The sequence below is a fragment of the Stegodyphus dumicola genome, chromosome 6 (assembly GCF_044657685.1).
Source record: "Stegodyphus dumicola isolate Sdum_Otavi_A_Nest chromosome 6, ASM4465768v1".
Classification (NCBI taxonomy): Eukaryota; Metazoa; Arthropoda; class Arachnida; order Araneae; family Eresidae; genus Stegodyphus; species Stegodyphus dumicola.
Window position 1 is genome coordinate 224,620,555 of NC_140773.1, and position 15,629 is coordinate 224,636,183.

At 29.9% G+C, this 15,629-nt stretch overlaps 1 protein-coding gene across 1 annotated transcript in view; it reads right to left on the reverse strand.

The window, feature by feature from the left end:
- Positions 1-15,629, reverse strand: part of LOC118184882 (uncharacterized) — a 156,067-nt gene that overhangs the window by 65,631 nt on the left and 74,807 nt on the right. Inside the window, exon 11 of the mRNA XM_085819602.1 lies at positions 2,853-2,975. Within this exon, the coding sequence (XP_085675728.1) occupies positions 2,853-2,975 (123 nt within the window). The remainder of the gene's footprint in view (positions 1-2,852; positions 2,976-15,629) is intronic.

Here is a 15,629-nt window from a genome sequence, read left to right on the forward strand (position 1 = left end):
AATTTCTACTTGCAACTCCATTTTGGTAGTGACCCACAGCTTAAGAAACACTGCTCTAGATCAGCATTTCCCAAACTGTGTTCTTAAACAATCACTCAGTGTTCCAGTGCTCTGCTTTTCTGAAATTAGCACAATTTAAAACAACTCTCAAAATGAAATTGAAGGGGGAAAAAACAAGTGTTTTTAATAATGCACAAGAGAAATTTAGTAATGTAAAACTACACCACATGGTTTAACTTGCAAATGAAATACATGCAGAATGCTGTTGGTGTTTCTGATCTGTGACTAGATGTATTTCACAGTGTCAAGTATTTTAAGAATATTAGTTTTCTTCAGATATTTTACTACTTTTATTTTGACTTCTTTCTGAAACTGTTAAGTACAGAAGTTTTTTTAACTGATAAGTATGATATTTGTTGTTAAAAGTATTATGGTTTTCAAAAAAGTGAATATTGTAGTTTTCAGCTACAACGGAAATATTACAGAAAAATAAATAAAAGTACATGATTGATGAGTGTTGCTTATTTAGCAGATATATTTACTAAGTGTAATGAAATAAATTTAAAGGGGAAAAAGCATGTATACTTTCAATGTAAAGGATAAAACTGTGTCTTTCAAACAGCAGATATTCTGAATTTCTTTAAACCTGACTCTTCTCCTACCTTAGATGACTTTTTTAATTGAAAGTTAAAAAAACAGACAATAAAGTTTACAATGAAATATTGCATGACTTGCAGTTAACACTTGAACAATTTTTCTCACATGCCAGGAAGGTAATTCTTGGATTCCAAATCTTTTCATGACAGCTCGTCCATGTTTAGCCAATTTTGAAAAATTAATTGATACAACAACCGATTCAGACATAAAATTAAAAAAATTACCATTAAATGAATTTTGGATAAATTTGATTACAAATTGAGTTAATCATAGTTTACTTCCTCCTGTGACAAACATTTTGTACGAGACAGGTTCTTCCCATTATACTACAACAAAGTACAAATACAGAAACCAACTTGATGCTGCATCTGGTATAAGAATTCAAGTTTCTAAACATTCAGGTTGACATTAAAAGAACATAATTAAAAACTCAAATATATCGAAATCATTGAAAACTAAAAACATCTAAACTTTTTCTTTATATTAATTGCTTTATTTAATTAATTTTATAAATTTTTTAACATCAAAAACTGAAAAATTAAGTCTGTTTTACAGGTATGCTATAAACACCTGAATAAATGTTTATTTTGTTTATCTAAAATATCTGTATTAGCATTCATTATAACCAAGACCCCAAACTTACTCCAGTATTTCTTAAACATTTCAGAACTTAAAAAGGGTCTCACAATGAGAAAAGTTTGAAAAATCATAATGAGCTGCAATACATCTACAATATAAAATAATAATCTGAAGAATGATAAATTCTGAAAAATGGCAAAAACAGCCAATAAAAGTGCAACATTTTACAGCTTATGCAGCAATTAATAAAATTTCAGTCATATGAAAAACAGATGTTTCAAAAACAACTTCCATTGATAAAATGTAAGCTAATGTATAGCATATAAAGTATAACTACAATTCAATCAGTTTAACTGTAATTTTCCTGAAACAGCAAAACCTCAGTTTACCAATTTAATGTGATCCTAAAGGTCATTTATCAACTGAAATTTCTGAAAACTGAAACAATTTTCTCCATAGGAATTTATATAAAATTAATTATGATGTCATATATGATTGTTTATTTAAATTCTATAACAGTACCTTTGCTCAGAAGTTCATAATCTAAAACCGATGGAAATCATCGAATAAAAAATATATAAAAAAAATAAACACAATACTACACAGATAAAATTGACAAAAACTTAATTTTACTGTTTTTAAAAGGAGTGTGTTCACAGCACATCACATAAGTGTTAAATGACAAGGAAGATGATGATGTTTGAAAATTCCCTTCCATAAAAGCAGCGTGTAACTATTTTTTGAGGGGGGCGGGGTCTTTTATATTTGATTTGTCTCCAAGTGTCACTCTTCTTCCCAAGACTCACTGGGCCTCCAGATTCACTTAAAATGTGTCCTATGTGATTCTTTATTGATAATGCTTTAAAATCTTTCTAAAGGCATGATACTGTCAATGAAAAAACTTATCCTCTAATTTGCTACTGCTTTATTATGGTGATATCATTATATGATTACACTGCTTTTTAACCCTATTTGAAAATTAGAAAGCTAGGCTCATTTTTTGTTTTTCCCTCTTCTGAAAACGTTACTTCCACAATTGTCTTTTGTTAATGCTTCTGAAGTTGTTATAGTTCTTTCTTGTTGAGCTCATATTTATGGCCCAGCAGTAACTTCTTGCAGTCCCTTCTACAATTTTGCCTAAAGATACAATACCACAGATAACAAAAAAGTCCAAAGCATCAGAGTGCTCATGATCCCTGCTTGCTAACCAATCTGGCCATAATTTTTTCCAGGATGAAGTCATTTGCTGTCAGACCTTGTTAATGGGAGTTGAGCAATGGAAAAGATTAAAATGATGTTTCCAGAAGACTCTGAGTGTTAATTATGGGGCATAAGTTACCTCAAAATACTTTCAAAAATTATATATTGCCAAATCGAATTTTCATAGCTTGAGACTTTCAACATCTGAGGCATTTTTTGTTCAGATAATTTGTTTGCAAACCAAACTATTCATAAAGTGAGATATTTATAATACAAGGGCCTACTGTACCATATTTCTATGAAAATCTAAAAGTTAGAAACCATTAACATTATAAATGAAAAAACAAGTTTTAAGAATAACTTCTGATATTTTAAACTTCATAATTAATGCAAAGATTAAATGTTTTATCACATACTTGGTATTCATCCCATGCTTGATCAGAAATAGAGCCTTGGTCTTCAATCTTAGCTTCATTATCATTTTTACTTTTTAATGACAAAGTAGTTTCAAGGGACCGAATCTTCTCAATCAGGGATATCTGTGATATAATGGGATAGAACAAATTATCAATAATAATCAAAATATACTTTGCTAGAATATTAAATACAATCAAGTATAAAATTCTACTCTCACCCAAACTTGATGACGAATCAATGAAGCAATTGTAATATATAAAGGTTGCACAAAAACTATAAAGTTTAAGGATAAAAAGGAAAACAAAGGAATTTTTCCCCTTTCCAAGAGGGAAAGGAAACCTTTGCCTAATCATCCTTCAAAATCAATATAATTTTATTCAAAATCTAGGCCAAACTGAGAACAACATCCATGCAAACACAAAGTCATCTTATCAACTAAAATATTTTCAAAAATTAATTTCCAAAAGTTGACAAATTCTTTGATAGAGATATACAGTCAAAAGTCGTTAATTCGGACACTCATAATCCGGACCTCAAAGCTAAAAATTTCCTGCGCATGCGCCGCGTTGACACATGCACATAGGCGTTTACGCGTGCGCGTAAGACCTTTTACCACTGCGCATATGCGTGTGCGCAAGCGCAGAATACGTTTTCGCATGAGCGTTTTATGTATAACAGACGGTATAATCTAAAATTATCTATTTCCGTTAATGTTGATGATTGCGTTGTTCCTTAATCTTCGAATTGGATCCGGCTTATTATTTTTTGCAGACTGTAAGAGCAATTTTATAAAAGTAAACTTGAACTTTCGATTATGTCAAATAGAATTTCCGATTCTGGAGCTCCCAAAGGATCGTACAAAACGAAAGTATGTTTCGATGTCCATCAAACAAAAAGGGGAATTGCTGCAAAAAATGGATAAAGACATGAAGGATCGTACAAAACAAAAGTATGTTTCGATGTCCATCAAACAAAAAGTGGAATTGCTGCAAAAAATGGATAAAGAGATGAAGAATGTGTCAGAGAGGTTAGTGAAAACGAAAAAATTTCGATTGACAAGTTAGTCGGTATTCTCTGCACAACAATTAACGGGACTTGAACAGCGGAACTTTGTAACTGAACAAGAAATTGTGTCTGTTTATAGAATTAAAGAGAAAGTATTATCACATAAAACGAAGCAACTTAAAACAACTTACATTGAAAGAAATGTTTAATAAAGTAAACAAATAAATATTAAGCTCTTTTTTTTTTTTTTTTTTTTTTTTTTTGTAAATTTTGCTACCCTTTAGATTATAATTATTCTTTATTTCATAAATTAAGGTTTCATATTTTTAATTTTAGAATTTCTGCATGCCATCTCACGAGATTTAAACTGATGATCTATAATCCGGAAAAATCGATAATCCGGAATCGCCAAAGTCCCGACGAGTCCGGATTAACGACTTTTGACTGTAGTACATACTGTATAGTACTGTGGTATGTACTGTATAGTAAATATAAGGTAGAATGAAATGTAGTACATATGTATACTTTTTTAATAAAGACTTTTTACTAAACTTTTTACTTTGGCGCCAACTTTAAAGTCTACTTTTCCTTGGTATAGTTATTACAATTTTTTTATCATAATCCACATACTATTAAATTCATTGATTTTACAGATTTAATTAATCTTTTTACATTTATAAGACTCGCTGAATTTGACAATATTATCATAGATTTATCATAAAAACTAGATCAATAGATACTCAATTTACATTCCCAATGAAATAAACTGACTATGCAATTAATCATTTTGAAATATTTTGTGTTCTATAAGCATAACAGGAACTCAGATGATCTTAGAATTAATTTTTATTACCTCTTTCTTAGCCATCCAAGGTTACATTTTATAAATTTACTCAGGATAGAACAGTTCTTGCTTCAGTCAATTTAATTTATATCAGAACATTCTCAACTGCAGAAATAAATTTTGAAAACTGCACATAATGCAATACCAAGATCTCCACTTAAGGAATTTTTTTCATGGATTAAAATAAATTTTTACATCTGTATGTAACCTTGTTTTAGGTTTTTTGTTTTGGGATTTTACATCTGTATGTAACCTTGTTTTAGGTTTTGAAACCAAAATAATAACAGGGACACATTTTACTAGATGCATATCCAAATAAATTCTGTAATAACATTAATTAAGAAATTGTATCTATGTTTCAAAGATCAAAATAGCTGAATTAAATTAACAATAGAATTATTATTTCAAAACAAGACAAAAGCATATTAAGTTAGCTAAAATAAAATTTAATAGTAATTATTATTAGAAGCATCTGAGACTTAGCAGAAATTTAAGATTAATAGTTCAAAATACTTCGATTTTATTATAAAGAGAGCTAATACATATATTTTATAATATTTTGCCCCTAAAAAGCTTAAAATATAATTAAATTATAATTATGAAAACAAGTAAATGTGTATTAAACTTTAAATACATACTGCACGAATTGAAAATACATCATCAAAAAATTATAAATAAATGCCACTAGCAATACAGTTATTATTACATAATATGTATTACATATGCTTTTGAAACTTGGGGGAAAATATAATAATATATAGACTAGTGGTTCTCAACCTTTTAGCTCATTTCCCACCATAAAACAATACCCTTCCTTGCTCCTTACCTGCTACAGAATATCCTTCCTTACTCCCCACCTGCTACAAAATACCTACACTTTTTAACTCAGATGGTAATTATGATTATGAAATAAAGATGTATTATTTCAGAACATAGCAGAGTATATATAACATTTATTATATTTTATAAATACAATCAAACCTCACTATAATGAATTTCAAGGACAAAAAATTTGGAGCACTATATCCAGTCCTTTATATAAAAATGTATTAGCATTCTCACATCTACCAAACAAAATGAATAACAACTAATTAAAAAAATATTAAAAGTTAATTTCAATTATTCTATACATTAATTATTTTTTTAAATTTCAATATGCATTAATAATTTTACACGATAAACTGCTCGGCATAAAAAATCACGGCTCAGGCCCTCTCCTTAAGATATTTTACTTTAAAATACACATTTACTATTAAGAATAATCATTTTATCTATAAAAAATGTTAAAAAAAATGTCAAATTTACCTTTTGCTTAATATATAAGTAAAAAATAATGCATAATTTTCTACTGGCATGATTCAGATTGCAGGAAGATGTCTATACTTTTGTGCAAACATTGAAAAGATTTCACAACTTTCAATTCCACAACTGCTGTGAATAAAATCTTAATAACATGCACTGCAAATTTGGAATCCACTGTGGTAGGAAGTCTGCTTTCTGTGAAATATTTTCAACATCAGAAAAATATTTTAAAATTTTTATCACGATATCTTTATTGGGAAAATTACACATAACACAAGGTATCTAAGAGTCGCTGGTTATTTAATATTCTGGAGTCGTTGGTTATTATTATTCTGGGGTATTGCTTCACAAATTTATGGTCATTGCCTTCACAGCACCAAGCGGGAAATACACTGTCCAGTACACTTTGTGGTCAAGGCTGTTCTGCCTCATGTCTAGTTTCTTGGATGTAAGGGCATGGCATGCTGATTCAATAATGAAATAGCCAAAGAAAAAACTAAGTTTGCCTCTTAGGGGAACAGAAGAACTCAGTAGAAGAACATTTCATCTCTAACAACCTTCATCACATGGATTTTCCCATGTAATAGCATTGCCACCACAGTTTTGGAAACAGTGTGTCACAGTGAAAATAATGAAATGCCATTAGCCACCTTAGTGAGAGATAAATTCATGTTTTGATGACCTTCCTAAACATTCTCGGCTAGATTAGAATGCTAAAAACAATTTTTGATGATTCAGTCTATAACAAGTAACCAAGCAGTGCTAACATTGCATCATGAAACAAAATATCATAATTTTCATATTTATACATACCACTGAAAATGAGCTGCTTTCAACAGTTACACTTCAAGCTCTTGACCATGCGATATGGTCTATAATTTGAGACATCCAAGTTGCATTCAGAGGCATAAAAAACAGTTTTAATCCATTATAAATTTCTGACATCAGTGTATGTAGCATCTCTAATAATACAGTGTAATACAGTAGAATCTTTTGCTTTTGTGCCAAAAGTTTTTTTATCACATTTTTTTAGTTCTTTTCAATCAATTCTGACATCAAACATGCTTTCTGATTAGCTTCATGGACAGTAGAACCTTCACATGACAGGTAGAGCTTTAATATTTTTAAGATTTCCTTTGAGGTTTTTGATTTTTGAGATTTTAAAATCACCCTTACAGGGTTCGTACACATTTCTGCACACGGAAATTAAGGACTTTTAAGGACCATTAATGAAAAAAATTAAGGACCTATGAGCAAATGGGAACTGAATAAATTCAATTAAAAATATTATTCTATGCCTGAATTTCACTTTTGTAATATCATCCTAAAAATAAAATAGATCCTTAAGTAGTAATATGCCTTATTACTAAACATGAATTAATTAACATAATTATTAATAAGTTTGAGAATAAAATAAACTTCAAGCAGTTTATCAAGTAGCATTAAATATTTTACACTTGTAATAGGTTGGACAAATTTGAAAAAAGATTCAACAACCTCTGAAATTCTGCACAAAACTATCACACTAACTGCATCAAGTGCAGAGCCTGACTAACTTGCTAACCGTGCCTACATCAGGCCTTTCAAATTTGTTCTAATCAGCAGGTCTCCCTCTAGACAAGAGGTTCTCAAACGGTGGTACGCAAGAAAAAAATAGGTGGCACACAAAGAAGCAAAGCATTTTTAACTATTTATTTCAAAAACTAAAATCCCAACATCCTGATTGAGCCTTTTTCTCTAACACTCGTAAATTTATGCTATCTGAGCTTTGTTTAAGATTGGTGGTGGTAGTAGTACTTTGTAGTGGTGGTACTAAAGGTTTTCCATTTTTGTTTAGATGGAACACGTGAGTCAAAAGGTTGAGAACTGCTGGTCTAGAAGTTTAGTAAATAGCAGGTACATTTTATGTCAAATGGCATAGGTTAAAATTAGAAGTAAGATCATAATCAGCATGATTCATAACAAAAGAATGAATGTTATCACCACTGCTGCTTGTCTAGAGGGAGACTTGCAGATTAGAACAAACTCAAAAGGCCTGATGTAGGCACGGTTAGCAAGTGTTCAAAGTTAGTCAGGCTCTGTAGTTGATGCAGTTAGTGTCATAGCTTTGTGCAGAATTCCAGGGGTTGTAACCCAGTTAATATACTTTCAGCTTCCAATAAGCCATTCAAGCACCAGGGGTGATAAGTTGTTTTGTATTATTCTAACTCTCACTAGATGCAAAGAATAAGTTTTACTTGAATTTCTACATTTTTGTGTTTTATCTTGTGACCACAGTGAGTATTAATGAAAGGCAATAACTCGCTTTAATAGGTAGGGATAATTTTTAAGGGTAAGCAGTTAGTTATAAATAATTAAATTAGGTAAATAGGTAACCTTAATCATTATGAATTTACATGGCCACTATTAAATTTTATTTTTTAACAATATTTGTTAAAAAAGCCCTATTAAAATCAAAATCTAACAAAATTTCACAGTTTAAAATACATGTAATTTATGACACTGATTCTTAAACGATATTAGAATAATTACACATTTAAAGCTACAAAACATTTATGTTTTGTAACAACACTCAACAAAATATTTATCCGTCATTTTAATTTGAAGGCTTCCCAAACATTTTGGCTAGTTTACATGGATTTCCTTCTCTTTAAGCATCTTTTCTAACAATAATTAGAGATTTGTCTCAATATGTAAACCAATGCTCTCGCTAGTTTCAGCGTGCTTTATCTCCTAACTTGTCAACCACTCCACTATGAGGGTATTCTTGATCTGGTAAAAGTTAAATAGTCCAAAACCCCCAATAGATGTGAAGCAAATTATCACTATGTCTGAAAGTAACTACAATATCAGACAAAAGTTTAGATAAGCCTCTTATTTAAAAAGAACTTAGAACAAACATAAGGCATGTTCTGATGCTAACAAAGTCAATTACATCTCACGGTGACATAATTAAACAAGAACAGTCAAATTCAAACTAAAAATGTAGAGTAGTGGTCAAAGATTATACAATTTAATTTAATCTGGCTCAGTAACCCTATCATATGAGGAAACAGAAATGGAAAATTATAGTAAAGGCTGAAATCATAAACAATTGCGTAATTTACGTAATAATAACTGCACATATCTTTGAAGAATAATTTTCTTTATGTGTTCAGTTTCTTTCTTCAAGCATGTTTCCTTTTCATTTTAGAATTTTGGGATTTAATTAAAGATTTATGTTTTTCTAAAAAAAAAAAAAATTAATGCATTTAGAATGTATAGAAAAAGTGACTAATTTAATTTCTTTAGTAATATGAAATTCAGAAAAAATATGAAATATATATGGTAAAGGCCGGTTACAGAGCTGGTGTGGCAGAATTTTTAGAATTTAGTAACACACCAAAAAACAAAATCTAGAAATGGCAAAACTTTTAGAATTTAGAGCAGGCATTGGAAGCAGAATTTAGAAAGGTACTATGCAGTCGAATTTAGGATGCACAGAGATTGCATCAGATGGGAAAATGCCTAGTGCCAGCTCTGTGTATGATGCATTAAGACATATTAGATGGATCTTTTAAATTTAAGTTTTCAATTTCTTTATTAATAAAAAAATTCTTTTCTATAAATGCTTCCCCATGTGATAAGATTAGAAGCATTTTTGATATTTTCCATGCTTGTGTCTAGTGAAAAGTAGAGAAAATAAAGGGAAGATAAATATGTTAAGAAAACGATTCTAGTATCAGGAATAAAAACATTCAAATATTATGTCTTCATTTTTCTTCCAGACATTCTCCAAAAAGTAAGAAATTCATCGCAAACTTTCTAAAAAATACATCCATTACGCGTTGATACCATGGAGACATTTTGCATTTTGTCACATATTTCTCGAATCTTCTAGAATCGTGGATCTATAAATCTTGCCTTCAAATCCTTCTAAACTTTCCAAGCTGCAATGTCAAAAATACTAAAGAAAAATTATCCCAACCAATTCTGTAACAGCAAAAAGGCAGAAATATTTTGAAGAAAAAAAAAAGGAGGGAAAAAGTGTAAAATTAATTTTATAGAGAAAACTGATGCATATTCTGAGACATTTACATGAGAAAAATGCTTACTATGAAAAAATTAAAAAGAAGACATTTTTAATTAATTACATAGCTAATTTTGCTTTTGCTAAGAGCTGTTTCGTAAATTATGCTTTATAGCATTATACCTTGTTTATTTTTCAGATTCAAAATATTTACAATAAGTTGCCAAAATGAAACTTTATAATATTACAGCAAAAAATAAAAATGTTTTATTTTAATGTTATTTTTTAAATATAGTTCCAATATATTACCATTATTTTAATGAAATTTATCAAGGTTATGATGTTTTAAAAAAAATCATCGAAAAACTCTCAGATTTCGGAATTAAAAATTTTCTATAGAAACTGACCTTAAAATAAAAAAAAACTGTTGACAAGACGCCAAATTTAAGTTTAATAAAAGAATTCACATCCCCAAAAGAGAAAATTGTTTAAGAGCTCTTATTTATGAAAAATAAATTTCGAAATGCTTATGTTTCACTTCTTGCTTAGAAACTCGAGTATCCCATGAAACTCGAGTAAATATTAGAAATAGAAACAAATTATAACTAATGAACCCATTCAAAAAATAACCATATACGTCTGTGAATCGCCAAAAATATTCCTCCAAAATGCTAATTATAACACTCAAAATGGCAGTCGTAAAAACAGACAGAAAATTCAGATGATTAAAACTAAGGACCTTCTACTGATTTTGGCCAAAATTAAGGACTCTTACGAACCAAAAATCTATTCCAAAAAATTTAAGGACTCTTAAGGACCGTACGAACCCTGCCGTAGCTTAGATACTAACAATTTTTTTTTACGTTCAGAAATTATAAAGTTTTCAATTTTTTAACAATATCAACTTCTGACTTATATAAACTACATTTTCAATAAACATTATTGCCACCAATAACAGAATGAAGGGAATTAGGTCAAAGAGTATGATAAATTTCACCCACCCCAGAACAGTTGAAAAAGGAGGATAATTTTGTCACCAATCTATCCTATTCAATGTCTAGTGAGAAAGCATTAGTTTTGCCCAAGATATATATGATTACAAAGCAAAGATGTTCTCATGAAAGATATATTAAATCTTGCAAAGACCTGAAAAGAATAACCTCCTCCCCCAATTCAGAAAATAGAAATGTGAAGTGTTCTATACTGGAACAAAGTGAATAAATAAATAAATAAATAAATAATTTAAAAAAATTAATTTCCTAAAAGTCAAATCACTTGTATAGCCTCAGACTCATTAGAATCTATTTACTCATTCCTCTGAATAGAAAAAATATCTGTCATAGCATCTTTGAGAACTTGAATGGAATCTGACGAATAGCTCATTGGTCCTTGTATAACACAATACTGTTTCGTACCATATGCTTATTATGTGCTTGTTTTACAAGAACTTAGTATCACACCTACCTTATGTACTCTTTGTTTAAAACACACAGAAATGTAGTGGTGAATAGTAGTAAAATAAAGGTTTGTTTCATTATAATAATAGTTTAACATGGATGAATTCAAGGGTTAATAATTTTTCACTTAAAATGTGTAGAAATTTTGGAAAAAAATTATAGAAATAATTCAGTCGAAAATCTCCATTAGGTTTGTTATATTCAATTTTCATACATTTGGAGGAGTCGTATAAAATAACAGTAAATATATAGGATATTGAACGAAACAAAAAAATTTATTCATTATATTTATATAGGCATTCCTCATAAAGAAAATTCTTTGACTACATATTATCATGATTTATAAGCATATATCTTTTAACACCAAGAAGAAAAGTTCCTCCTAGTGCTCTGGAAATTAAAACTTTTCTTGAAAGCATTTTGGATGTTGATTTAAAAATGATATTTTCAGATAACATGTTGATAAATCAAAACAGATACCTCAAACAATTTTTTTCATATAACTTTACATAATAGCAACAAATTAGGCTCATTTCAAGCAACCATTATAGCTCTGTAAAAAGAAACAGTCAACTCGCAACTAAGTGAGATGTAGATGCTGTTTGTGTATTGCAGAATGATAAAAAAATTACTATCACAAACTATCAGTGTAAAATAAACTGACTACAGAATGTTAAAAAAAGGAAAACAAAGAGAAAATTGGCCATTGCCATTCATAACTTAATTTCTTCATTTTGAATGATGTTCATTCTTTCATTACAGTAAGTTCTTTTTGTTTGATAACTGATATAATTTATGTAATCAAATTAATTCCTCCATATTAAACTGCTAGAAATACATGCAAAATGTTAGCATTTCAGTTAATTATTAGTATGAATTTTGTCTTGTGTTTTTTTTAATTGCCTCTAATTAACCATGGTTTTTAAGTTGACCATTAGTCCCGGTCTTAATCTAGTTACAGTGTGTGTTACTTTAAAATAGGCACTTCAAGATCATAAAAACACTCTTCGCATTTACAGTTGTAATCTGTGTCGTTACTGCAAACACGATTAGAAAATCTTAACACATTCGATCACTCGATCATCTTTCTCAGCAGGTTACAAAGCAAGTCAAGAGAAGACTTTAAAAGTCATAAAGTGACTTCTAAAATAACAGATTATACAATCAAAAGACTTTAATCGGACGTCCATAATCCAGAATGATCTATAATCCGAACTTCAAAGCTACAAACTTTCTACGCATGCGTCGAAGCATAATGCGTTAACGCATGTGCATAATACCTTTATGCATGCGCATATGTGTCTATGCACGTGCATAATACGTTTATGCATGCGCGTTTAATGTATAACGGACGGTATACGCTAAACTAAAATTATCTATTTCAGTTAATGTTGCAGATTGCGTTGTTCTTTAATCTTCTAATTGGATCCGGCGTATTATTTTTTGCAGACTGTTAGAGCAATTTTATAAAAGTAATCTTGAACTTTCAATTATGTCAAAAAGGGGGGGGCACAATGAACTGGAAGTTAATCTGTCAGCACTATCCTTATCTTCTGGGCAGATGTTTTTATTTTATTTGGCTTATAATTCCTTATAAAATGTAGTATTTCATCTCGATGTACTCCCTCTTTGATATGATTTAAATCAAATACCTCGTCATTATAAATATCCCGAATACACATCAAATAGTTTTCTGGTTGCAATTTTCTAATTTCGACTATGCGTAATGTATGCTTTACGCATGCAAGCATTGAAAGAAATGTTTAATAAAGTAAACAATTAAATATAAAGCTTTTTTTGTTGTTGTTGTAAATTTTGATACTCTTTAGATCATAATTGCTCTTTATTTCATAAATTACGGTTTCATATTTTTATTTTTATAATTTCTGCATGCCAGTTTATCAGATTTAAACTGATGATCTATAATCCAGAAAAACCGATAATCTGGAATCGCCGAAGTCACGACGAGTCAGGATTAAAGACTTTTGACTGTAGTTAGAAATTGACTATGAAAGACAATTCAGTCCAGAGAAAGAAAGATGAAAGATCAAGAACAGCCATAGGTATTTTATACATATCTAAAATCTAGGTATTTTATACATATCTAAAAATGATGAAATTTTTCACTTGCCAAAACTGATTTAAATGGAAAACAGTCAGAAAACTTTTAGTGTGACAAAAACTGTGAAAAATGATTATCAAGGAAATGTATCGTTTTGGAACACATGCATACTTGCCAACTTATGACACTCAAAAATCAGGAGATTTTATTAAGAAATCAGGAGATTTTTCACAATGTTAAAGACTTTTTAAATGATAAAAATATAGTTTTTAATAATGAATTAACTTTAAATAGTTACTAATTCTTAAATGCAAGCAGCACAAAAATACCTTACGCATAAAAAACATTTTTATTACTTGCATCGCTTAAAACAACAACAACAAAAAAAAAAAAAAAAAAAAAAAGACACTTTAACAGATCAGTTTTTGTATAAATGTTATGAACAGTGGCAGATTTTGCTTTCGTTAAGAAAGAAAGTTCATAATTTTGTGCAAAGCAATTGCCACATAGGCCTGCTTTCACTAAAAAAAGTTTTCATCGCTAATATTAGATTTAAATTTATTCCTCATTTTCGCAACAACACTGAAAATCCTCTCACACTCTGCATTACTATGGGGAACTGTCAAGATGGCCAACATAATTCTAAACAGTTCGCTATATTTTAAAATTCCGTCAGCACCTTTCAGTTTTCCAATTAACCACTTGCGCTAAAAAGACGTGCCACGCACGTCGAGATGCTTTTGTCTCAAACTGCGTGCAAAAATGAAAATAACATGGTGCACACGTCTAACGAGATTGTTTATTTCTCAAGTTACAGCTCTGGATTGCACTCGCAGACACGGAGCGGCGTAAATGAGACACTTTACCGCTTGTTATATTGTAGCACACGGCTCCGCAACCGTGAAATTTAGTTATAGCGCAAGTGGTTCAACTCCTCTGGGTGTCAATCCTAGCTGATTTTATAACTTCATCCAAGTTTTCTAATTGTAAACTGCAATATTATCAGTGGCAACATCAATATCATCATCTTTCATGACTAAATGAAGTAACACAGGAAATCTGTTCAAAACGTACCTTATATTAGAAAAAGATGCATTTGCTAGAGCAAAAACATCAGCAAATTTAGCATGCAAAATCACTTCATCGTTGACTGGAAATTTATTATGTAATCACATACTCGACAGAAGTTACTTCTAACATGAAGATAAAACTTACTTTTGTCTTCTTCTGAAAGTTCTTCCACTATTTTTTTAGTTGCAGCTCCTATTACCAAATCTTCATCTTTCTTCTGATTTTCTATTTCACCATAAATGACATCGTATATAGAATTACAAGACAAAACACAGACTGGTTTTGCAAACTTTGATGAAATGTCTTTAAACAGATCATAAATCATTGATTGCAAAACATGAATTAATGGAATTCTGCTTTGTAGAACTGTGTTAAGAGCATCGAATGATGGCAAAATGAATTTTAAAAAAAAAAAAAAAAAGCAAAAAGCTTTGTTAAAGTCCAAAGAAAAAAACAAATATTTGTTCTTCACAAGATAAACTTACAGTAAACAGAAAATGTTTCACGTGTTGAGCAATTTTTTTACTTTGAGAGAAATTTGTATCAGCTTTACGCTTATATTTTGTAGTATTATTTTGAGAACTGCCAGTTGAATTGCTGAATGGCACAGAAATAACTTTATTTTTCCCAAACCTATTTTTAACAATGGAAGTAGTAACTACATCTGCATTTACTTTAGGTATTTTATAACTTTCAATAGATCCTTTTATCTAAACTCTTGAAGCATTTACTTCTTCTTTAAAAAAAGCAAGAAGTGGGTTCCATTGATCAAGGATTCTCGATAAGCATTTCTTTAAAGACAGCCAGCGTGTACACACGTTTCAAAATTTTTCTCATTTCAGTATTATATTATGCAGCTGTTGGAACTGTTTCAATTTTTCCTTCCTTTTAGAACTCCTTTCAAGATAATAATAAATATCAACAATATGTTCATCCACATTTATTGGTAAAGAAGCTGCCCCTGTTTCAGCTGCTAAATTTAAGAGGTGACAGGTGCACCTCATAATCTACAAATCTAAATTTTTC